The following is a 25660-nucleotide window of genomic DNA, read 5'->3' as shown; positions in this document are numbered from 1 at the left end:
GAATCCCAGTCTCTGGTTTTGTGAAACAGCAGCACTAAATACTGCACCTTTCTGCTGTCAGTTACCAGCATTCGCAAGTATCCAACGTTTTGCTTTTGACCCAAAGACAATAACTTCACCTGCTCCATCGTCACAATATTCCCACAACCAATGGACTCACTTGTTCTCAGTATTTATTGCTTATTTTTTTTCTTTTTGTATTTGCATAGTTTGTTGTCTTTTGTACACTGAACGCCCAAGTTGGTGCAATCTTACATCGATTGTTTTATACGCAAACAACAGGAATTCTGCAGATGCTGGAAATTCAAGCAACACACATCAAAGTTGCTGGTGAACGCAGCAGGCCAGGCAGCATCTGTAGGAAGAGGTGCAGTCGACGTTTCAGGCCGAGACCCTTCGTCAGACTGGGTCTCGGCCTGAAACGTTGACTGCACCTCTTCCTACAGATGCTGCCTGGCCTGCTGCGTTCACCAGCAACTTTGATGTGTGTCGATTGTTTTATAGTTATTATTCTATTATGGATTTACTGAATTTGCTTGCAAGAAAATGAATCATAGTCATAGTCATAGTCATACTTTATTGATCCCGGGGGAAATTGGTTTTCGTTACAGTTGCACCATAAATAATAAATAGTAATAAAACCATAAATAGTTAAATAGCAATATGTAAATTATGCCAGGAAATAAATCCAGGACCAGCCTATTGGCTCAGCGTGTCTGACTCTCCAAGGGAGGAGTTGTAAAGTTTGATGGCAACAGGCAGGAATGACTTCCTATGATGCTCTGTGTTGCATCTCGGTGGAATGAGTCTCTGGCTGAATGTACTCCTGTGCCCACCCAGTACATTATGTAGTGGATGGGAGACGTTGTTCAAGATGGCATGCAACTTGGACAGCACCCTCTTTTCAGACACCACCGTCAAAGAGTCCAGTTCCATCCCCACAACATCACTGGCCTTACGAAAGAGTTTGTTGATTCTGTTGATGTCTGCTACCCTCAGCCTGCTGTCCCAGCACACAACAGCAAATATGATTGCACTGGCCACCACAGACTCATAGAACATCCTCAGCATCGTCTGGCTTCTCAGGGTTCTGTATGGTGACATACTGTATGTGTACTTTGATAATAAAATTACTTTGAACTTATGTTTTGTAACCCCAGAAACTATATCAAAAGGAAAACACAGGAGCTGTGATGGTGTCTACTTAGTTTCTTCTTTGGTGAGGTGCAGACATGTGACAAGGTGGTATAATAACATATGCCATTCACATACTTATATATAACTCAAAATGAATTATGTAAACAACAAAGGATGCTTAATCAAACAACATACCTAAAATATTACTCAAATATGCGCTTACACATTTCCTGCCTAGCTATCATCTCGATATGGAATGCATCTCAGCTCAAATATATAACATATTGCTCTCTGTATACACTGTATACTATATAATACCATGACTATATAGACAAACACAGCATAGTAAGTCTTAAACAACAGGAATTCTGCAGATGCTGGAAATTCAAGCAACTTTTATAGTAAGTTTTAAATTGTCCCATTCAGGCATGAAGATTTCATCGCAGTGCAAGATTTTTTACTCTTGTGGGATAATGTCCTTACTGACAAGGGGGTGGAGGGTAACTCTGCTTGGCAGGTAAGATTTGTGGCTGTGAAACAATCTCAGGTTCTGGGGCCTCCTCCATGGTGATTGTAGGAGTAAACTCTGGGACTATAGGCAGTGGTTCTGACAGCTCTGGACCTCTTTCTTCTCTAACAGTTGACTCTGCTCTCCTCTACTGAACGATGTGTTGTCTCCAGATGACATCAGACACATTCTCCACTGTGCAGGAGAGTGGTGAGAGTGGTCAAGTTCTGAACTTAAATCTTTCCAAGTACCTGCTTTTGATCACCTAGGTAGTCCCTTGCCAGGAGTGAAACATCGAAACTCCTTGTTTGAGGAGCTCTCAATTTGTCTCAGCTGTTGGTCCTGCATACTCCTTCTGAGATCAGGTTTGAGGAGATACAAGTGTGAGCACAAGTGACGACCCAGGAGCAGCAGAGCTGGTGAGTTATTGGTTGTGGAGTGTACTGCACTGAGATATGCAAATAGGAAATTGACGAGCTTCTGATTCAGTGTCAGTGTAGGGTGTTCTGCTGACATTGATCGCAGAGCATTCTTTAGACTCTAAACAAAATTTTCTGCCAGGCCATTTGTAGCTGGGTAGTATGGTGCAGATGTAATAGGTCTTATTCCAGTCATTTTCGGGAATGGCTGAAACTGTTTTGCAGCTATCTGTGGTCCATTGTTACTGACAACCAGTCCCTGAGGAGAGGCTTCTCAACATTATCAGTGGCGTGAGGCCCTAGTGGGGGCTATTGGGAACACTTCTGGCCTCGCTATGGCTGGGGCCCCACAGCTCCCCCGCCATCTGCCACTGCTGTCTGCCAGTAAATCAGTAAATCAAACTTGCAGCATACCACATTAACAATGTCCAAAAGGGTCTTGCAATCACAAGAAAAGCAACCATGGCGGCCATTTGCTGTTAGACTGTAAACCTCCATTGACTCAGGCAGCAGCACATCACACAGCTCCTTCATTTTCTCTGGTAGCGAGCAATTCACTGATGTGGTAGACCTGCAGTCCTTTAAGTTCTTAATGTGTAGCAGGATCTTGCGATCATTAAAAATACATTTAAATAGGACAGTGGCACCTTTTGTTGACCCCCTAGAAGCTGCTGCAACAGGACCCAAATGTGCCGCCATCTTAACGGAAGATCCAGTAAACCGACATGATTCCTCCGCCAGGGCAATGCAGGCCATTCCCAGAGATGGAGAGGCACTACTGTTGGCATCTTCTGGACAAGTTGCCATCTCGGACAATGCACGGCAAGCTGCTGGATATGCTGATCCATACCAGGCCACCAGACAAAGGGTCAAGCCAACACTTTCATTTTGACCACACCTATATGATCGGCGTATAGTCCCTCCAGCACTTTAGCTCTCAGCTTGGATGGTAGAACAACTCTCAATCCCCACACAAGGCAACACCTGTCAAGAGCAGATTCCTTCCCGTGCTGGTGAAAATGGGCGACCTGGAATTTCTGCAGCACATTCCAGCCATTTTGGGTCGCCATGTAGACCTGAGACAGTGTGGGGTCTTTTCTGGTTTGCCTTTGGATCATCTCTGCTGTAATAGGGAGACTTAAAGGCTGCAGAAGGACTTAGACAGATTAGGAGAATGGGCAAGAAAGTGGCAAATGAAATACAATGTTAGAAAATGCATGGTCATGCTCTTTGGTAGAAGAAATAAATGTGCAGACTATTTTCTAAATAGGGAGAAAATCCAAAAATCTGAAACGCAAAGAGACTTGGTAGTCCTTGTGCAGAACACCCTAAAGGTTAACTTGCAGATTGAGTCGATGGTAAGGAAGGCCAATGCAATGTTATCATTCATTTCAAAAGGACTAGAATATAAGTACAGGGGTGTGATACTGAGGCTTTATAAGGCACTAGTGAGGCCTCATCTTGAATATTGTGAACAGTTTTGGGCTCTTATCTATGAAGAGCTGTGCTGGCATTGGAGAGGGTTGAGAGGAGGTTCACAAGAATGATTCCGGGAAACAAAGGTTTATAATATGAAATCCCTTACTCACTCTTCCTTCAGTTAGTCCTGACGAAGGGTCTCGGCCTGAAACGTCGGCTGCACCTCTTCCTCGAGATGCTGCCTGGCCTGCTGCGTTCACCAGCAACTTTTATGTATGTTGTTTATAATATGAGGAACGTTTGATGGCTCTGGGCCTGTATTCGCTGGAATTTAGAAGGATGAGGGGGAATCTCATTGACACCTTTCGAATGTTGAAAGGCCTAGACTGAGTAGATGTAGAAAGGATGTTTCCCACGGTGGGGAAGTCTAGGGCAAGAGGGCACAGCCTCAGGATAGAGGAGCATGCATTTGAAATAGAGATGTGGAGAAATTTCTTTGGCCAGAGGGTGGTGAATTTGTGGAATTTGTTACCACAGACAGTTGTGGAGGCCAGGTCGATGGGTATATTGAAGGTGGAGATTGATAGGTTCTTGATTGGCCACAACATCAAAGGTTTCAGGGAAAAGGCCAGAGAGTGGGGCTGAGGAGGAGAATAGAAAGGATCAGTCATGATTGAATTGCAGAGCAAACTTGATGGGCCAAATGGCCTAATCCTGCTCCTAGTCTTATGGATCTTCAATTTGCATTAGGGAAAATACATAAAGAGGAGTGTCTTCTTTTGTAAGTTTTTCAGGTATTTCCTTTTCCAAGTGTAAACAGGACAATCTATTAGCATTTCTATGATTAGTTGTCCTCTTGAATTTGATCTTGTAATTATGTCCTCCAAGAAACAGAGCCCATCTCTGCATTTATGCTGCTGCTGTTAATGGAACACTCTTCTGTGGATTGAAAATGGATTTAAAGTGGTTGATGATTAGTAATGAGGGTAAACTCTCTACCATACAAGTACTGTTTGAAACATTTATAGTCCAAACCAGACCAAGGGCTCTCTGTCTACCTTTGCATAATTTTTCTTTTTAGTGGTAAGGGAACGTGATGCAAAGGCTGTGGGGCATTCACTTCCATCACTCAGAATATGTGACATGACTGCACCTCACCATAAGCTGAGGCTTCACAGGCAAGCTTCACTGGATAATGTGGATCATAATGTGTGAGTACAGTGTCTGATATCACCACTTCCTTTGTCTTTGGGGAAAGCTACCTCACACTGCTTTGTCCATGGCCATTTCTTCCTGATCTGTAATAACGAGTTAAAGGGGTGGAGCACAGTAGCCAAGTTTACCAGGAACCTGTTATAGTAGTTGACAAACCCTAAAAAGGACCGCAACTGTGACACATCTTTTGGCCTTGGGGCATCCACCACTACTTGGATTTTCTCAGCACACTTGTGTAATCTTGTGCTTCAATGGTGTGACCACCGTAAGTGATGCTTGGTTTAAAGAATTCACACTTGTTGTACCATGCTTTGAGCCCATAATCTATTTATCTTTTTAACACTGTCTTAAGATTTTGGAGATGTTCCTTGTCATCCTCACTGGTAACAATGATGTCATCCAGGTAACACTGAGTGCCTGGGCAGCCTTGCAGCACCTGGTCCATAGCTTTCTGCCAAGTGCAGGTGCGGACTTTCTGCCAAGTGCAGGTGCGGATGCTGCTCATAAAATAAAGCCTATTATAAAGATAAAGCCCTTTATGGGTGCTTATGGTGAGAAATGCTTTGAACTCTACTTCCAACACATCTGGAGTTAGGCTTCCACTAAGTCCACCTTGCTGAATTGTTTCCCTCCAGAAAGGTTTGCAAAAATATCCTGTATCCTGGGTAGAGGGTTTTGATCTACTTTCAATACTGGGTTGATGGTGGCATTAAAATCACCACAGATCCTGACAAACCCACGCTGCCTAGCTATTGGACCATTAATTGCCCATGGGCTCCATTCAGTGTTGGAAAGAATTCCCTTAGCATCTTTGTGATCTAGCTCACTGGCTACTTTATCACAAATGGTACAAGGAACTGGACAGGCTTTGCAAGAACTGGTGTTGCATTTTCACATCATTTTAACCTTGATATGTTTGAGTTTTCCAATGCTATCCTTGGGCACTGCTGTGGCATCATCCAGTACCTTTCTGAATTCACTTTCAGTTGACTCTATTGCAGGGAATGTGACATGCAAATACAAGGGTGGATCACCAATTAAGTTTCAGTTGTCTCGGCCAATCATGGCCTCACAATGCTGGTCCTCCTGTTTTTACTACATATAAGCCCATTGTGGCTTGTTGATTGTTGTATTTCACTGCTACAAATGTCATTCACACAGTACAAGTTCTTAGTCAGATATCTGCAGGCTTCAGTGCAATATCTTTGAAATGTCGTTCAAATTCATTTTGTGGAATGACTGAAACAGCCGAGCCAGCTTGATTAATTTGTTGTTCACTTCTAGTGTAAGCCATATAGCTTGTTTTATTAGTTTTCACATTGTAAATCTTAAGGCTATCCAATCCTGTGTCATTCTCATCATTATCAGATTCTTGATCATCAGAATGCAGATTAGTGCTGTTCTTGAAACTGCAACTTGGCTTTTTATATTCCTCTCTCCCCTGTGCAGTACATTTATTTTTGTCTGCCGGACATACTATTTGTATGAGTCCTATTTTGTTGCATTTTAAACTTGCAGTGGTGCGGCGTATGCGAGACCCTGCCACAACATAATACAATTTGTTCAGCCTAGCAGGTTTCTGTTTAGACTTTGCAATTTTGTTCACGCACAGTTTCCTTCCTGACCGTAACTTAAATGCATCTCTGGCTGCTTTTTCATTGATACAGCAATTTCAACTGCTCTTGTGTGGCTTCAGTTAAGAGCCGTTTTTGAATGCTTTCTTGTGAGATTTCACAAACTAAACGATTTCTCATTGCATCATTAAGCCCATCACTGAACTGACTATGCTCAATTTCTTCAATTCAGCCACGATAAGCTAACATGGATTCCACTTCCTTTTGATTCCGCTTATGAAATGTAAAGTGTTCTACAAGCAACAATGTTTTCTGTTCTAAATGTTCCTGCATTATGTTTATGGTATCAGCAAAGCTCATTTTGGCTGGATTGGTTGAGGTAGTTAAACTTCTGAACAAGCTGTATGTTTTTCCACTTATTGCACCTAGTAACGCTGGAACTTGCTTTTCATTTGCTTCAAAATACTGCTGAATTTGTTCAGTATACATCATCCAGTTATCTGTTGTGCAGTCGAACATGTCTATCTTTCCATTGTAGCCAGCCATTTCTGCTTTTTTCATATTTATTATTATTATCTCCCAGTACTCACTGTTTATGAAACCGTGAATTTCATCTATTTTCTGCCTTCCTTTAAAAAAAACTCAACCGTCTTTCTCCTTTCTGAAGAAACAATGTTATGCACTTTTTTATTAAAAACTCTCACATCTCTCTCCCCCTTCTGAAGAAATAATGTGCTGCACTTTTTTATCTTGAACATCTTGCTGCATCTCAACAGGCAGGTAGTCATCTTGGGTTCATTTTAAAACTTTCTCGTCACCAGAGTTATGTTGTGTAACTCCAGAAACTAATCAAAAGAAAAATACAGGAGCCAGGGTGTTGTCTATTTACTTTCTTCATTAGTGTGGTGTACACATATGATGTAGTGACATACTAATGTATGCCATTCACATACTTCTGACATATAACCCATAATGAATTAGGCAAAAACAAGAATGCTTAATCAAATCATATATTTACAATATTACTCAAATATTTTGAAGTATTAAATATACTACATTCATCTCTCCATAATTTTTAAACAGTTGTGTTCTCGTAACCTTTTAATATTCCATGGAGAATATGATTGAAGTAGTACTAAGGAAGTAAATCTCCATAGCAGCTTTCTGTTACTTTAGCTTACTATATTCATTTCTTTGATTATCTAGATTTACCTTTAACATATCCATGCTGCTTTTCTTTTATTAATCCAAATTTTGTTAGCTTTATTTTACATAAATGCCAGTCACCCCTGTATTGATAACAGGCTGACTGCCCTGTAGATGTTAGGTTTACTTTATTGTTAAACATTTAGTTTTGCAGTTCTTTTTCACCATTTATAAGCATTAAAGACTGTAGCTAGAGGCTCTGCAATGTCCACCCTCACTTCTCCTAGTAACCTAATTTGCCTCTGTTGCAGGCTGTCTCATTCTTCAACTTCAAAAACCGTAAGATCATAAATATGTGCCACCATTTTACTATTTTATCCTATTTCTCAGTGAACTTCTCGGTAGCTGAAAAGGCAGGAGTAAAAGCAATGTAGAACAATAACATTTTAATCTTCAATAGTTCACATTTTTAATGAAAAGGGCAAAGTGAATGTCAGTGTTACATTTTGAGTTTCTTTCATATTTAGGTAAATCCTCCTGCGGAGCTACCGCAGATCAGACTGAAGAGTTTGGATGAAGAGCATAGTAAATTTGGTAAATTTAGAGTACCTACTCCGGCTTCCTCAACGAATGTGGACACCATTCCGGTCAACCGCATGCCTGACCCTCTAACACAAATAGCTGAGAGTATTACCCCTGCATGTGCATTGCAGGAGCCAGCAGACCATCTGGATGAGGAGCTAGAATTTTTACTTCAGTTGGAAACGCCTGTCAACAAGAATGATATTTCTTTAAAAGGAGCGAAGAATGTAGAAGTTCTCCATGATCCGGAAACAGTTAATATTCTAACTGGTGAGACATTTAGCCACTAAAAGCGTACTTTATTTTTAAATGGTACAGATGACCTTATTTTGAAGTTTCAGTAAAATAGCATTAATTTCCTCTGCTTGAATGTGGATGAATAATATATTTGATCTAATGCAACATATTTTCCAAATTGCAGGTGAAAACAGTAAGTTACAATGTAATACATGATAAATCCAAGTTGTAGTTTATGAACTTGCTGTTTTATTTTTTTTAATTTTTTGAAATACAGTGCGGAATAGGCCCTTCTGGCCCTTTGAGCTGCGCCGCCCAGCAGTACCCTCGATTTAATCCTAGCCTAATCACGGGATAATTTACAATGACCAGTTAACCTACCAACTGGTACGTCTTTAGACTGTGGGAGGAAACCAGAGCACCCGGAGAAACCCACATGATCACAAGGAGAACATGCAAACTCCTCCTAGGCAGCGGCGGCAATTGAACCCGGGTCTCTTGTACTGTAAAGCATTGTGCCACCCTATTTTATTTTATTTGAGATTGGGGGAACAAAGTAAGAACACACATTATAATTTAATTATCGCAGCTATACATATGAATGGATGATTGTAAATGAGATAGCATTTTCTTCTGTTGGATGCATGCTTTGACTTGAAGTTGATTTTGTGGTATAGTAAGCATGCAAACTGGTTTGTTTTTTTTATATCTATTATTGTTGTTGTTACAATATGATTTCTTTGCCTTTTGAACAGACTCCTGTGGTGCAGAGGTGATAGACGATACAAATTCACAACCAAAGGTAACAGCTAAGAAGGTTGACCCTGAGGAGGAGCTTGAAGATTGGTTAGATAGCATGATATCATAATGTTACCATGACAGACTTGCAAGTGCGTGAATCCTGACGAACAGTACTTGACTCCAAACACAACAGTAGCATTGCATTTCCTGCACAAAGCAGTTGGGTAATTGCTTCAAAAGCATATATTTTAACAGTATGACATCAAAGCAGAGTTTAGGAGTTTTACCCAATGAATGGCTTAGAATTATATGTAAAAGGAGACCATCCAAGCAGTAATGGAAAAGGTAAAATTCACGAGTGTACTTCGTTATTTTCTCAGTGAAGGGTTAAGTTACACATTAATAAAGTGCCATTAAGCAAAGAGATTAATTTTAAGAGATTTGATTGTCTATGCGTATATCAGCTCTGGTGCTTTTCACATTAATGGATTACATTAGGTTTAAAAAAAGATCCTTTCACAGATTGATTCAAACAAAGAGATGTCACATTCATGGCCAAAGGAATATTTATTCTGTGCCTTCAGTGTGCTCCAGTATAGGTTGTAACAGAATGATACACTGTCATTATTCTCAGATTAAACAAAAGCATATTCTAAAAAAGATACTTTACTGAATTTCATTGCTTTATTTCAAAACTATGCATTAAATTGCAGTTAGCACATTTGAATGATTTAAAATTGAAGCTTTAGATTGTAAATGGTGTTAATTTGAAAATGTATAATAAAGCATACAGCCAGATGCACAAGAAAGATTTGAAGGGTTATAGAATTTCATGAAATTAAATGCCATATCCAGAAAAAACATTATAAATTAACAGCTCAGCTGCTGCTTCGGCAAACAGATATCAGTCTACAGGTTTGTACAGCATACAGTAAGACTCAACAATGTGAACAAACTGAACAAATTCTAACTTAGTTTTTTGTTTTGAGAAGCACAAGCTAGAAAACAGACATACAAATTGTTGCTTAGCATTGGCCACAGGTAAGGCACAATTTCTTTTGGTAATTTCTTGGAATTTATGACGATGTGGTTCTGTTTAATTAGTTAGCCAAAAGCCACAGAAGAGTTTAACTTCAATATCTTCATAACACTTCCAATTCTGTTAAATATTACACTTTGTATACTTTAAAGTTGAATGTAATTGTGTTTAAGACGGTTGTATTTTCAACACTTTTCACATTTATTTTTATTTTGACTTGGAATAGTAAATATCCATTTGCTCTATTTTCTATATTACACTCATGTCAAGTTCCATGTGTTTAATCAGTAGATTAGTTCAAGCAGCGTTATCATTTATCCAAGCTGATCCTCATACTGTTTACGGAAACAGTCTCCAGCAGGGAAGAAGTCCCAGCAGCGTTCTTGATACATCTTCCATACAAAAGACTCCTTAAATTGATTGAAAATAATGATTAAAATTATATTTTGTGTATAATGCATGGATAATTTCATGTTTACTTTTAAAATTAACTTTACATTATTATACAGTGCCTTGAAAAAGTATTCAACCCCCACAAATATTTTCACCTTTTTCTGTATCATTTTTAAAATTTAAAATATATATTGAAGTAGGTTTTTTTAGCTAAATACTGTGCATCATGTCAAATCAAAAGAAAAATTCCAAAACCTGTCAACAGTTTACTAAGAAGTAAAAACCAACATTGTGAGGTTTAAGCAGTATTCATCCCCTTTGTAATTACTATGCTAACTTTCCTCAGGTGCAGTACCGTATATTATCTTAGCAACTCACCCAATTTGTTGATGTAGAAAACTGAAAGATCATCTGTTTTCAATGAATTCATAAGAATAAGTACTCCCTCTGCCTTTGTAAGGTCTAACAGTATAGTAGATTTTCAACAGACCAAACCAAAATGAAGACAAAAGAGCATTTAAGGCAAGTTAGGCAAATGATACTAGAGTCGCACAAATCTGTGGAAGGATACAAGACCATCTCAAAGGCATTGAACAAGCTCAGTGCAGTCCATTGTTTTAAAAAAAAGGAGTGGAAAAAATATGAAGCCACAGCCACACTGCTAGATCAGGCTGCCCCTCTGAACTCAGTCGTCGGAGAAGAATGGCACTTATAAGAGGGCTACTGTGATGACAACAATCACTGAGTGAGCTGCAACTGGAGATGAGGTCCTTGGCCCCACAATCTCAAAGGCCTTGCACTAAAGAGAATATTTATGGAAGAGTAGCAGGGAAGAAACCCTGCCTAGAAGATATTGTAAATATGTGGAAGAATGTCTTGTGGTCAGATAAGACTAAAGTGGAACTTTTTGGCCTCAACACTAAATGGTATGTGTGGCATAAATCTAATACTGAGCATCAGCCAGGTAACAGCATCCCTACTGTTATGTATGCTGGAGGTAGTACCATGCTGTAGGGATGCTTTTCAGCAGCAGGGATGGGAAATCTGGTCAGCATTGATGGGAAGATGTTTGCTGTTAAATACAGAGAGATCCTGGATAATAACCTGTTAGCCTCTGCCAGAAAGCTTAAACTGGGGAGGAAGCTCATCTTTCAGCAAGACAATGATCCATTGGCACACCACCAGAACAACCATGCAATGGAAATAACTCGGAAAATGTGTAGCTCGGGTGGTTGATGATCAGGTTGAGTTGTTCCCTGATCTTGTCAATCCATTTGCAAATGTTTTGTCATCATATGAGGAGACATCATCAGTTTGCTGTTCATTTAAGGTGGGTCCTCCAAATGCTTGGCTTTTATATACTTATCAATCATTTGATTGGTCCGACTGCTCCAAGAACATAGAATACATAGAATTTTGGACATGCATAAGCCAACAGCAACACTGAGGAGAGTATTCTGCAGACCTAAAGAAAAAACCAGGCTATTGGACAAGACCAATGTTGCCTACAAAATCCAATGCAGGGACTGCAACAAATATTACATCGACTGAACTAGGAGAAAACTATGCACAAGGATCCATGAACATCAACCGGCTGTTAAGCGACATGACTAACTCTCCCTAGTCTCTACCCATGAAGATCGAGAGGGGCAAAAATTCAACTGGGTAGCAGTGAAAGTCATGGCGCAAGCGAAAACACGGCATGCAAGAGAATTCTTAGAAGCATGGTTTTCCGCAAGCAATCCTGTAAACAGACATGTAGACCTCGATCCTACTTATAAGCTAATACGGGCAAAATTCCAGACCATGACACACAGAGTGATGAGACCCCCTCTTTAGTGTCACAATTGAGTTTCTGTAATGATGGCCAATCAGCTGATTGATGAGTACATAAAGGCCAAGCATTCGGAGGACACACCACAAGTGATCAGCGCACTGATGATGTCTCCTCGTATGGAGATGGAACATTTGCAAGTGGATTGCAAAGATCAGATTCAACCCAACCACAAACAACCATGGAATATCTTCAACTGAAGAAAGTGATATCTTTGTGTGGCCCAGTCCTGAACTTAACGGAATCGAGCATCTCAGGCAAGACCTCAAGATTGCTTTCCACCACCTCTCCCCAACCAATGTTCCACAGCTTGAGCTATTTTGCAAGGAGGAAAGGGCAAATCTCACTCCATCACATTGTGCAAATCTAATGGAGACTTGTCCAAAAAGACTACTGGCTGCAACAGCTGTGAGATGTGCCTCAACTAAGTACTGAGCAAAGGGGGAAATGAATACTTTTGAACTGCTGACATTTCACTTTTTGAATTTTTTTGTTTTTCATGCTTTATAATTCTCCATTTTTGGTTTTACTGTGAAAAAAAGGAGCATGTGGTTCACAAATAAATATTCTCAGTTAATTTGTTCAAAATCCCTGCTTGTAATTCAAGGCACTATATATGTATACAGCTCAACCAGTCCACAATCACCATTTACGCTCCACTTCAACCTCCTGCCTCTTGTGTTTGCTTATCTAAACCTTTATTCCCTTTTTTTTCCATTTAATAGTGTTCACCTCTAGTTTGTTATACTCCTCCGCAGTATTAAGTATACATCCTCCATTTAGCATGTCATGCACATTCATAAATTTTGTTGTTCATTTCAGAATGTAAAACAGAAATGTAGATAGTGAACAGCAGTGATCCTAACATGTTTCATTTGCTTATTTATCTCCTTTTGCTGTTTTAAGTGCACTGATTTCATTATCTGGTATAATTCCATCTGCTAAACCCTGAAGCAAAGTAGTAATTTCGTATTTGTGCCATCTTGTATTGTTAATGATATTATATTTCTTTTCCAATTCTCATCCAAACCATCCTCCTCTTGATTTTTCTGGAAGATATTTTGATAGATTACCATAATATATAGGAACAGAGTTAGGCCATTTGGCCCATAGACTGTGCTCCACCATTTCAACATGGCTGATCTATTTTCCCTCTCGGCCCCAAGCTCCTGCCTTCTCTCCGTATTCCTTCATACCGTGACTTATCAAGAACCTATGCTTCAAATATACCTAATGACTTAGCCTCTACAGCCGCCTGTGGCAACAAATTCCAGAGATTGATCACTCTGGTTAAAGAAATTCCTTCTCACCTCTGTTCTAAAAAGACATCCCTCTATTCTGGGGCTGTGTTCTCTGGTTTTACATTCTCCCACCATAGGAAACATCTTCTCCACATCCACTCTATCAAGGCCTTTCAACCTTCAATAGGTTTCAATGAGGTCACCCCTCAGTCTTCTGAATTCCAGTGAATAAAGCCTAGAGCCACCAAATGCTCCTCATAAGACAAGCTTTTCAATCCCAGAATCATTTTCATGAACCTCCTTTGAACCCTCTCCAACGTCAGCACATCCTTTCTTAGATTAAAGGGAACCAAAATTGTTCTCAATACTCCAAATGAGGCCTCACAGTGCTTTATCAAGTCAGAACATTACATCCTTGCTTTTGTATTTTTTCTAGTCCTCTTGAAATGCATGCGAACATCGCATTTGTCTTGACTTAACCTGCAAATTAACCTTTAGGGAATTCTGAACAAGGACTCTCAAATCCCTTTGCCCCTCAAATTTTGAATTTTCACTCCATTTAGAAAATAGTTTATTCTTTTATTTCTTTTACCAAAGTACATGACCATACATTTCCCAACACTATTCTATCTGTCACTTCTTCGTCCGTTCTCTTAATCTATCCAAGTCCTTCTGTAGCCTCTCTATCTCCTCAAAACTATCTCCCCTTCCACTTGTCTTTGTATCATCTGCAAACTTGGCCAGAAGTCCATCAATTCTGTCATCCAAATCATTGACATAACATTAAATGAAGCGGTCCCTACACAGACCCCTGGGGAACACCACTAATCACTGGCAGTCAACCAGAAAAAACTCCCTCTATTCCCACCCTTTGCCTCATGCTGATCAGCCAATGCTCTATTCATGCTAGTATCTTTCTTGTAATACGAGGGACTCTTAACTTGTTAAGCAGCCTCGTGTATGACACCTTGTCAAAGGCCTTCTGCAAATCCAAGTACACAGCATTAACCATTTCTCCTTTGTCTATCCTGCTTGTTATTCCTCAATAATGTTTCTTCATAAGTACTCTTTCACTACAGAATTGTTTTGGTTTTCCCAATCCTTTCATCTCTCGTTATATACTTGATGCATACTTTTTATATCTTCAGATGTTACATTATTTTTTCTTCATCCATTAAGTCTCATGTACATTTAATTTGTTACGTATCAAAATATATTCTTCCTGCAATATGATGAACCCTATTTTGAACGTTGATTGCCCTCAGCTTTGTCCATTTTATCTTACTAATTCCAAACACACCTCTCAATTTCAGGCTTTCTCCTGTCTACAAACCTGGCCTTGAACATGCTTATATCATAAGAATATAAGAACATAAGAAATAGGAGTAGGAGGTAGGCCATCTGGCTCATCGAGCCTTCTCTGCCATTCAGCAAGATCATAGCTGATCTGACCATGGACTCATTTCCACCTACCTGCCTTTTCCCCAAAACCCTTATCTCCCCTATTTTGCAAAAATCTATCTAACCTAGTCTTAAATATATTTACTGAGGTAGCCTCCGCCGCTTCTTTGGGCAGAGAATTCCATAGATTCACCATTCTTTGGGAAAAGCAGTTTGTCCTCATCTCCATTCTAAACTTACTCCACCAAATCTTGAGGCTATGTCCTCTAGTTCTAGTCTTACCTACCAGTGGAAACAACTTCCTGCCTCTATTTTATCTATCCTTTTCATAATTTCATATGTTTCTGTAAGATCTCCTCTCATTCTCCTGAATTCCAGCAAGTAGGGTCCAAGGCGACTCAATCTCTCCTCATAGTCTAACCCCCTCATCTCCGGAATCAACCTGGTGAACCTCCTCTGCAGCGCCTCTAAAGCCAGTATATCCTTCCTCAAGTAAGGAGACCAGAACTGTTCGCAGTACTCCAGATGCGGCCACACCAGTACCCTATACAGTTGCAGCATAACTTTCCTGCTCTTAAATTCAATCCCTCTAGCAATAACGGCCAACATTTCATTTGTCTTGATAGCCTGCTGCACCTGCAAACCAACCTGTTGCAATTCATGCACAAGCACCCTCAAGTCCTTTTGCACGGTATCACACTGCAATCTTTTACCATTTAAGTAATAACCTGCTCTTCCATTTTACCTTCCAAAGTGGATGACCTCGCATTTACCAACATTGTACTCCATCTTCCAGACCCTTGCCCACTCACTTAACCTATCTATATCTCTCTGCAGACTCTCCATATCCTCTGCATAATTTGCTTTTCCACTCAATTTAATGTCATCAGCAAACTTAGATACACTACACTTAGTCCCCTCTTCCAGACTGTTAATGTATATTGTGAACAGTTGCAGGCCCAGCACTGACCCCTGTGGCACATGGCTCACTACTGATTGCCAACCAGAGAAACACCTATGTAACCCAGCTCTCTGCTTTCTGTTGGTTAACCATTCCTCTATCCATGCTAATAATTCACCCACAACTTATCTTATGGAATGGTCTTTTATATGGCACCTTATTGAACGCCTTCTGGAAATCCAAGTAAATAACATCCACCTGTTTCCCTTTATCCATTGTGCTTTTTATATCCTCAAATAACTCCAGTAAGTTTGTCAAACAGGACCTACCTTTTCTGAATCCATACTGCGTCTGCCTAATGGATCCATTTCTTTCCAGTTGCCTCACTATTTCTTTAATGATAGCTTCAAGCATTTTCCCAACTATAGGTGTTAAACTAACCGGACTATAGTTATCTGCCTTTTGCCTACATCATTTTTTGAACAGTGGCGTGACATTTGCCTTCTTCCAATCCATTGAGACCCGCCCAAAGTCTAGAAAATTTTGGTAAATTATCACCAAAACCTCAACTGTAACCTGCCTGTGCAGGTTATTGCCTGTGCCACTGTAATGTTACTATTCAGTAGCCGATAGACAACTCCCACCAGTGATTTTTTTCCCCTTGACTATTCCTAATCTCTACCCAGATGGATTCAACATTCTGCTCCTTAGATCTTATATTGTCTGTCATTATCGCCCTGATTTCATCCTTAATGAGTGCTACCCCACTTCCCGTACCTTCCTGCCTATCCTTCTGTATTACCTAATATCCTTGGATAGTTAATTCCCAATCCTTTCCACCCTGCAACCACGTTTCTGTAATGGCCACCAAATCATACCCCTTTATACTGATTTGTGCCGCAAGTTCACTGACCTTGTTACAAGTATTACGGGCATTCAGATAAAGTGCCCTTTCACTCATTGTGCTTTAGTCTCTTATGCACATGACTTTTCTGCATTCCACCCTTACTTTTCTTTTCTTTTACCTTTTACTTTATCTATTCACACTTTTCACTCTTATTTTATCCATACTTCTTCAATCTGTTGAACCCACCCCCCTGCTATTTAGTTTGATGCCCTAACCACAACCCTAGTTATGTGATTTGCCAGGATCCAGGTCTCATCATGGTTCAGGTGGAGCCTGTCCCAATGGAAGAGCTCCTTCCTTCCCCAATACTTGTGCCAGTTTCCCATGAATTCAAACCCACTTCTCTCACACCAATCCTTGAGCCACGCATTTAACTCTTCAATCATCTTAATTCTGTGCCAATTTGTTATGGCCACCCTTGCCTTGCTGTTCCCCTCTTCATTTTTAGTTAAAAAAGTACAGCATGGTAATAGACTCTTCCAACCCAATAAGTCTGTGTTGCCCAATGATACCCATGTGACCAATTAACCTACTCATACGTATGTCTTTGGAACGTGTGAAGGAATCACAGCACCCGGAGGAAACCCAGTGGTCACGGGGGCAGCATGCAAACGGACAGGAGTGGAATTGAACCTGGCTTACTGGCACTTAAGAGTGTTTACACTAATCTCTACGCTACTGTACCGCTCTTCCTTCTCTGGGTTTCTACTGAGATCTGAATCCAATATCGAACGGTCCTTAATTGGGATGTTTACATAATGAGTTAGAAATAAGTCTTGCATATTATTAGAGTTGCTTTTTTCCTGGCCAATTAATAATACTTACAATGCTAATGTAGTTGAAATTCCCTATTACTGATCATTTCTCTAATGTATGTGCATATTGCGCTTGCTGGGCTGAAGGTCTGGCTCTATGCTGTATGACTATATTTCACTAGTTTAGTAGTTTTTTAATAGACTTGCTTTCACGTTCAACAATCCTGTGTGAACTCTGGTTTTAGAACTTCATTTGCCGTAGTCCTTCCTATTCCTCCATTTTCCTGTTCTGTTCAGCCTGTCAAATGCTCCTCAATACAATGGGCGCCATGTGCAGCTTTCTCTTCCCCTCACCACAGCTTTATTTGTAATGTTACAATAGAATCCAGTGGTCCAATAGAATACCTGTAATTTGATCATGGGCAAAATTTTAAAAGTATTGACATTTAAAATTAGTTTGTGGGTTTGCCAAGTTCTGTACCTTCCAACAGTTCTACAAGGCAAACTGCTCTGCATTCCTAACTTCTTGTATTGTATGCTTCAAGGATGTTATTCCTTGCAGCATTTGTGACTCACTATGCAACTTCAATTCTTCATCTTGTTCTTGATCTTAAATTTAATCAAAGAAAAAAAAAATCTCTCATCGTGAGTTAGCACCATCAGTCTGGAGAGGCTTGTTCAGTCTCACTTCCTTCCTCCCTTATATAATCAATATTCTCCTAAACACTTAAAACAAAATGTATATTCCATGTGGACACAATTAATTAAAGAGGAGAAGTCATTGAAAAAGAATGCAAAGAATTTTGCTCTTTGTCAGATTTCAAATAAAGCACAAGTGGCTAAAACAAAGGCAATTTATTCAACCTCAGTTTGTTCACTTCACCTCACCCATAGTTCTTTCCCTCCCCATCCACCCCCATTCCTCTTCCTACCTGACCAGTGTGTTCAGTTTCATCCTTATTAATGAGGTACATCATGAAGAACCTGAAAGATAATAAAAATGTTTTTAATTCCAGTCAGTTTGCACAAACTGCATCCCGTAGCTCCTTTCTGCTCATGACATGGTGCTTAATACTTATTCACATGGCATGGAAATAAGCCCTTTGGTCCAACTCATCCATGCACCCTTTCCTTCTTGATGACATCTTGCTGTAGCTGGGCATTCAGAACTGCACACAGTACTCCCAGTGCAGTCTCACAGCTATAATGTGACATCAGCTCTTGTATGTACTGTCCTCTTCATTACTTTCAAAGAATTACATAGCTATCCCGTGCTTTTCCTTTTCTAGAACCACTCTCCAGGACCCTAGTATTTTCTATTCTAAGTTCTGTCCTGGTGTGACTTCCCAAAATGCAACATTTCACCCTTGTCCAAGTTAAATTTTAATTTCATCTTCCATTCCTTGGCCCATTACCAACAATATTGATGTTATCTGTAATCTTACTGTGTCATCAACATTCTCATCCAAATCATTAACTTAGAATATGAACGGGGGGCGGCAGGGGGGGAGGGAGAGGTGAAGGGAAGGTGTCCAGCACAGGTCTCTGTGCCCCACAACTAACCACAGGCCGCTAATCTGTACAACACCCTTCAATACCACGCTCTACTTCCTATCATTATGCCAATTGTGCCCAGTTGCTTGGATCCCATGTGCTCTAACCTTATGGACCAGCCTACCATGATAGACCCTATCAAAGGCCTTGCTATGACAAAGTCCATATTTGCAACAACTAACACCCTGCCCTTGTTAATCTTCGGACATTTCTTCAAAAAGATTCATTCAAATTCTGAGACAATTTCCCACATACAAAGCTATGCTGACTATCCTTAATCAATCTTTGTCATTCCAAATGTTGTCAGACCCTGCCTGTCAGAATCCTTTGCAGTAACTTTCCCACTACTGATGTTAAATGCACTGGCCTGTACGATTTGGTGTTGCTCAATTCATGAGGTGGAGCTTGGCTACTTAAAAAGATACGTCAGTTATATGGTTTCAAAATGCAGGTTCAAAGAGATAAAAATGAAGAAAATTGTGGCTGCAGCGAGCATCTCAGAAAAGTAACATGTCAACAGGTCAAATGGCCTCCTTTTAAATCAATACCAGTGCTGTTCAAGAGCAATATATGCAATTCACCTCTCCTTTCATCGTCTTGGAGGTTCTTGAAGATATTTACTCAGCTCCCTTTTGTACCTGCTTCCACGACTCCCTCTGGCTAGAGCCCCCTTATTACCTGTTCAGTTTTTCTTGAAAAGCAGTTTGATGGCCTTTAGTAACAAACACAAAATGCTAGAAGAACTCAACAAGTCAGACAGTATCTATGAAGGGTCTCGCCCCCAAACTTTGACTATTTATTCTCCTCCATAGATGCTACCTGACTTGCCGAGTTCCTCAAGCATTTTGTGTGTGTTGCTGAAGATTTCTAGCATCTGCAGAACCTGTTGTGCCATTGAAGGCCTTTAACAGCAGCGAGCCGTTAAATTGCCTAAAAAGCGTCCCTTGGGATCAGATGCTTAGAGGTCAATTTAAGTCAAGGAGGTAAAAAAAATGAATTGATATAACCTGGCAATATGAATTTAATGTTTGAAATAACAGTATTCTATCTGCTAGAACTTGACCAACAATTGAAAAAAATTACTATGCTTGGTGCTTTAATACATTGTGAACATATGGGGTGCAATGGGATGATGATGCATTTCTGTCCTGATTATATGACACTGTATGACACTGAGCACTTTTTATGTGCATCACTTTGCTGGCAAGAGCAGTGAAATGGCCACAATTGTCATGCTAATCTCTCTCATTTGCCTTTTTATTTTGAAACCCATCTCTGTTGATACTAATAATGCCTGCTGTTTGCCAGGCAGCTACTTTCCTCACAATAGCCAGTTTTCCACTTCTGTTTTGATGGTAACAGCACTCAAAAGTGCACAAATATGAAATGTCCTAAATTGATGTGGCAGCTCATTTATAGCATTAATTTCAGAAGTCAAATTTAGTTCACTTAGAAAAATGCAGATCAAAGCTTCTGATAGCTGTGACTTGGAATCAGACTAAATATATTTCCAACAGTAATTTATCAGAGCATGCCATTGTCTCTCCACTTTAGGCTGATCATCCCAATGTCAGTAATGAGTAGTTCCCTTCACGAGATATTCTCATTGGCTCAACCCTGGAGCATCTGGACAGCAAAGATACTTACATCAGAATGCTCTTTATCGGCTACACCTCAACATTCAATACCCATCATCCCCTCAAAACTAATCAATAAGCTACAAGACGTTGGTCTCAATACCTCCTTGTGCAATTGGATCCTGGATCACTTAGAGACCCCTGTCAGTTCAGATCGGCAGCAACATCTCCACGATCTCCATCAGCACAGGTGCACCACAAAGCCCTGTGCTTAGGCCCCTGCTCTACTTGCTTTACACGTATGACTATGTGGCTAAGCACAATTCCAAAGCTGTATTCAAGTTTGCTGATGACACCACTGTTATAGGTTGAATATCTGGATGAGTGTTGTCATAACAGTAACCACTTCCTTAATGTCAGCAAAACTGAGGAGCTGATTATTGATCTCAGGAGGACACCGGATGTCCATGAACCGGTCCTCATCGGGATGGAGAGGGTTAGCAAATTTAAATTCTTAGGCACTATTATTTCTGAGGACCCGTCCTGGTCCCAGCAGTTATGAAGAAAGCACAGCCTCTACTTCCTTAGGAGTTTGCGGAGATTTGACATGACATTTAAAGCTTTGACAAACTTCTGTGGATGTATGGTGGAGAGTATATTGACTGACTGCATCACAGCCTGGTATAGAAACACCAATGCCCTTGAATGGAAAAACCTACAAAAAGTAGTGTATACAGCCCAGTCTATGACAGGCAAAGCCCTCCCGCCATTGAGCACATCGCCGTGAAGTGTTGTTGCAGGAAAGCAGCATCTATCATTAGGGTCCCCCACCACCCAGGACATGATCCCTTCTCACTGTTGCCATCAGAAAGGTGGTATAAGAGCATCAGGACTCACACCACCACCAGGTTCAGGAACAGATGCTATCCCTCAACACATCAGCCTCTTGGACAGAAGTGGATAACTTCACTTGCCCCATTATTGAAATGTTCTCACAACCAATGGACTCACTCTCAAGACTCTTCATCTCATGTTCTTGATGTATATGGTGAAATATATGTACTTTGATAATAAAAATTACTTTGAACTTTGCCTGATACAGGCTTTGGGAGCTTTTGTATTTATGTGATCTTTATTCTACTGAATTTTCTCTGAAAAATTCAAATCATAGAAAGACTCCATTCCTGACATACAAAGACATTTATGAAATTATTTTTACTTAGTTTCAATCTATTTTAATAATCACTAGAAAGAATGATATGATGGCAGACCCATTAAAAAAAACTATGCTTTTTTTTTTCCCCTCATAGCCAAACATTCAGTTGAATGGCCTGAACTGAATTTATACAATCAGTATGGCTGTATTTTATTTAGATTGTATAAAGTTCATATCCTGTTTTTGGAGTCAGTTGGAGGTGAACAACCAAGAAAAATACTAGATTTAGTTTGGGACTGCAAGCAAAACCCATCAAAATTTGGGCTATTATTCCCCAAGCAGTTATTTATTTAGTTTTCTTTAAATAGTTTATACTTGAAACTTGAGTTATTGGATTTTTTCTGACAGGTTTCCCTTCCTCAGAGGAAGACTGGCTATCTCTCCTTCATGTGACTTTGTTATCTTTACAGAAATATTTAATATAATACAAACACAGCATTCATACTCACAGATAGTTTGCAAGGTTGTGCTCTTGCAAAGTATGTTTCTCAAAACCATGCGGTGTTGTGTCAAAGTAGTCATTGCCAATCCCGCAAATAAAGCATTTGGTCTGGGACAGAATGAAAAAGCAATCATTGATTCAAGTCATTATTGACAATGATTGTCTTATCTCCTTTACATCATTATTAATATGTACCATTTCTTCACTTTCTGAGGACTTTTTTTTTACTTTTTGGTTGATAGCATATTTGTATAATTAACCCAGAATTAATCTTGCCCTCTGGTACTGTTTGGTTGTGCATTCTTCCAGTTTCCGTCACCTGCTCTGGCTTTCTTCCACATCCCAAAGGCTTGGTCAGTTTACACACTTAATTTACCCTGAGTAAAGGATAAATTAATCATAGGAGAAGTGCAGAGATTTGTTGAGAGACAATAGGTACAGGGAAATGAGTGGAAGAATGGGAGAAGGAAATAAACATCACTTAATGCCAGAAGGCGATTTGAGTATTAATTGTAGCATACACACCTCCATGTCTTCTCGCACTTGCTCCTGTTGGTCTCTCAGCTCCCCAAAAGCATCAATAATCAAACCTAATCACAGAAAGTCATAGCATAAGCAATTTACTGGCTGTTTATGGATTACATGGCACTAATACCATACACTCATTCAAATGCAGAAATTACATGTTCGTGAGAAGAGGCAACATTTTGTCACCAAAATCAAATGAAATTTGACTTAACGTTAATAGACATTGTCTGATACCAAGTGGTTTGCTCAAAGCACAGAATTAACTGTCACAATTAATTGAGATAATATCTTCATTAACATGTTGGACCCATTTTGATGGGCACAATCTGTACAAAATCTCTTTGTAATTTCAGCCTCGATGATGGGTCTTGATCCAAAACTTTGACTGATTATAATATTTCTGTCCATAGATGCTGCCTGACCTGCTCAAGCATTTTGTGTTTCTCCAGATTTCCAGAACCTGCAGTCACTTTTGTATCTTTGTAATTTAGAAACCTTTGAACTGGAATACTCTTTAAAACAACTAACAGGAAATCCCAGTCTTTTCCAGAGAGAAGAGCAAAGCCCAATCATCCCACCCCCATCCCCCATTTCTACTGTCATTTTCACATATATTTTTGAACTTTTCTCAGTGTTCCTGTTTCCTCTATGACAAGTAGACCAGCACCGCCAAAGGAGTCCAAGTGTATGCTGGGAATGTTACATTATATGCTGGATATTTAAAAATAAGGAACCATGGTAGAAATTTGATGCAACTCTGTGCAAAGGTGAAGAGTGAATAAAACTGATCAGACAACTCTTCCATGAAGTGATTATTGAAAACAAATTCTTTCTCAAGTTTTCCTTGTAATAAGAAAACATACCCTGAATAATGGCTAGTAGGATGACAATGACAAAGAAGAAGAATGTGATGTCAAAGATGATTCGGTACATTTCTGAAGGATCACCAGCAGGGTCTTCAATTTCATCTCCAATGCCACCTCCAGCTCTTACACCCACATACATGTGGAACAAATAGCACTGAAATGAAAAAAAGAACATTGCCATAATCTTGTTGGTGTTTGTCTGCATTGACAAAGACTTAAATGTGTTGTAAAGGTAGGGAGCATTGAATTAAGTCAGAATGGCAAAAAGTGAGTCATTCTTTGAATCAGTGCTGCAGTTTCAAGGTCCATTAAGTATTCTGTTGCCTGTTTTACCATTCCTGGGTTGGATATGTGGAAGTCAGCAAGTGTTCCTACATTATGAGATATGAGCATGTGTTTGAATATCCCCATGTGATTAATTCATGGTTTGCAGATGATCGCAGAGATGGAAGATAACGCAAGGTTGCTTGTAGGTTTTGAATTATATCCCATCTAAAACTCCATGTGGAAATGGAGGGAGAGGAAATTGAAAATATATACTTAATGATACTAAGTGCTAATAAAAGAGAATTATAACTAAATAATATGATACTGAAAGTGGATGGTACAATAGTGGCATCAGAAACAAAACAAAATTTAACATGATTGGGGATAACATCTGGACAATAAACTATGTTACATACAGGATCTGTATATGAAATACAGTACTGTGCAAAAGTGTGAGGCATATACAGTGGTGTGCAAACGTTTGGGCACCCCGGTCAAAATTTCTGTTACTGTGAATAGCTAAGCGAGTAAAAGATGACTTGATTTCCAAAAGGCATAAAGTTAAAGATTACACATTTCTTTAATATTTTAAGCAAGATTACTTTCTTGATTCCGTCTTTTACAGTTTCAAAATAACAAAAAAGGTAAAGGGCCCAAAGCAAAAGGTTGGGCACCCTGCATGGTCAGTACCTAGTAACACCCCCTTTGGCAAGTATCACAGCTTGTAAACGGTTTCTGTAGCCAGCTAAGAGTCTTTCAATTCTTGTTTGGGGGATTTTTGCCCATTCTTCCGTGCAAAAGGCTTCTGGTTCTGTGAGATTCTTGGGCCATCTTGCATGCACTGCTCTTTTGAGGTCTATCCACAGATTTCTGATGATCTTTCGGTCGGGGGACTGTGAGGGCCATGGCAAAACCTTCAGCTTGCGCCTCTTGAGGTAGTCCATTGTGGATTTTGAGGCGGGTTTGGGAGCATTATCCTGTTGTAGAAGCCATCCTCTTTTCATCTTCAGCTTTTTTTTTTTACAGACCGTGTGATGTTTGCTTCCAGAATTTTCTGGTATTTAATTGAATTCATTCTTCCCTCTACCAGTGAAATGTTCCCCGTGCCACTGGCTGCAACACAAGCCCAAAACATGATTGATCCACCCCCGTGCTTAACAGTTGGAGAGGTGTTCTTTTCATGAAATTCTGCACCCTTTTTTCTCCAAACATACCTTTGCTCATTGCAGCCAAAAAGGTCTATTTTAACTTCATCAGTCCACAGGACTTGTTTCCAAAATGCATCAGGCTTGTTTAGATGTTCCTTTGCAAACTTCTGATGCTGAATTTTGTGGTGAGGATGCAGGAAAGGTTTTCTTCTGATGACTCTTCCATGAAGGTCATATTTATGCAGGTGTTGCTGCACAGTAGAACAGTGCACCACCACTCCAGATTCTGCTAAATCTTCCTGAAGGTCTTTTGTAGTCAAACGGGGATTTTGATTTGCCTTTCTAGCAATCCTACGAGCAGTTCTCTCGGAAAGTTTTCTTGGTCTTCTAGACCTTAACTTGACCTCCACCGTTCCTGTTAACTGCCACTTCTTAATTACATTACGAACTGAGGAAACGGCTACCTGAAAACGCTTTGCTATCTTCTTATGGCCTTCTCCTGCTTTGTGGGCATCATTTATTTTAATTTTCAGAGTGCTAGGCAGCTGCTTAGAGGAGCCCATGGCTGCTGATTGTTGGGACAAGGTTTGAGGAGTCAGGGTATTTATAAAGC

The 25660-nt window shown here is 39.9% G+C and overlaps 2 protein-coding genes across 10 annotated transcripts in view; one reads left to right on the top strand and one right to left on the bottom strand.

Moving 5' to 3' along the window:
• Positions 1–10236, top strand: part of aven (apoptosis, caspase activation inhibitor) — a 95854-nt gene extending 85618 nt beyond the window's left edge. Inside the window, exons 5-6 of the mRNA XM_063051140.1 lie at positions 7946–8270; positions 8993–10236. Coding sequence (XP_062907210.1) covers positions 7946–8270; positions 8993–9105 — 438 coding nt within the window. The 3' untranslated portion in view covers positions 9106–10236. The remainder of the gene's footprint in view (positions 1–7945; positions 8271–8992) is intronic.
• A 56-nt stretch (positions 10237–10292) lies between these two features.
• The window catches only part of ryr3 (ryanodine receptor 3), a 380840-nt gene continuing 365472 nt past the window's right edge, over positions 10293–25660 (bottom strand). For all 9 annotated transcript variants that reach the window (XM_063051027.1, XM_063051036.1, XM_063051064.1 and 6 more), the window contains 5 exons: positions 23630–23786; positions 22764–22828; positions 22246–22346; positions 18382–18433; positions 10293–10427 (listed from right to left, as the gene is read on the bottom strand). In XM_063051027.1, the coding sequence (XP_062907097.1) occupies positions 10332–10427; positions 18382–18433; positions 22246–22346; positions 22764–22828; positions 23630–23786 (471 nt within the window). In that variant the 3' untranslated portion in view covers positions 10293–10331. The remainder of the gene's footprint in view (positions 10428–18381; positions 18434–22245; positions 22347–22763; positions 22829–23629; positions 23787–25660) is intronic.

This window comes from Mobula hypostoma, chromosome 1 (genome assembly GCF_963921235.1).
Source record: "Mobula hypostoma chromosome 1, sMobHyp1.1, whole genome shotgun sequence".
Classification (NCBI taxonomy): Eukaryota; Metazoa; Chordata; class Chondrichthyes; order Myliobatiformes; family Myliobatidae; genus Mobula; species Mobula hypostoma.
The sequence above is the reverse complement of the archived record's forward strand: the minus strand, read 5'-3'. Positions and strand labels throughout refer to the sequence as shown.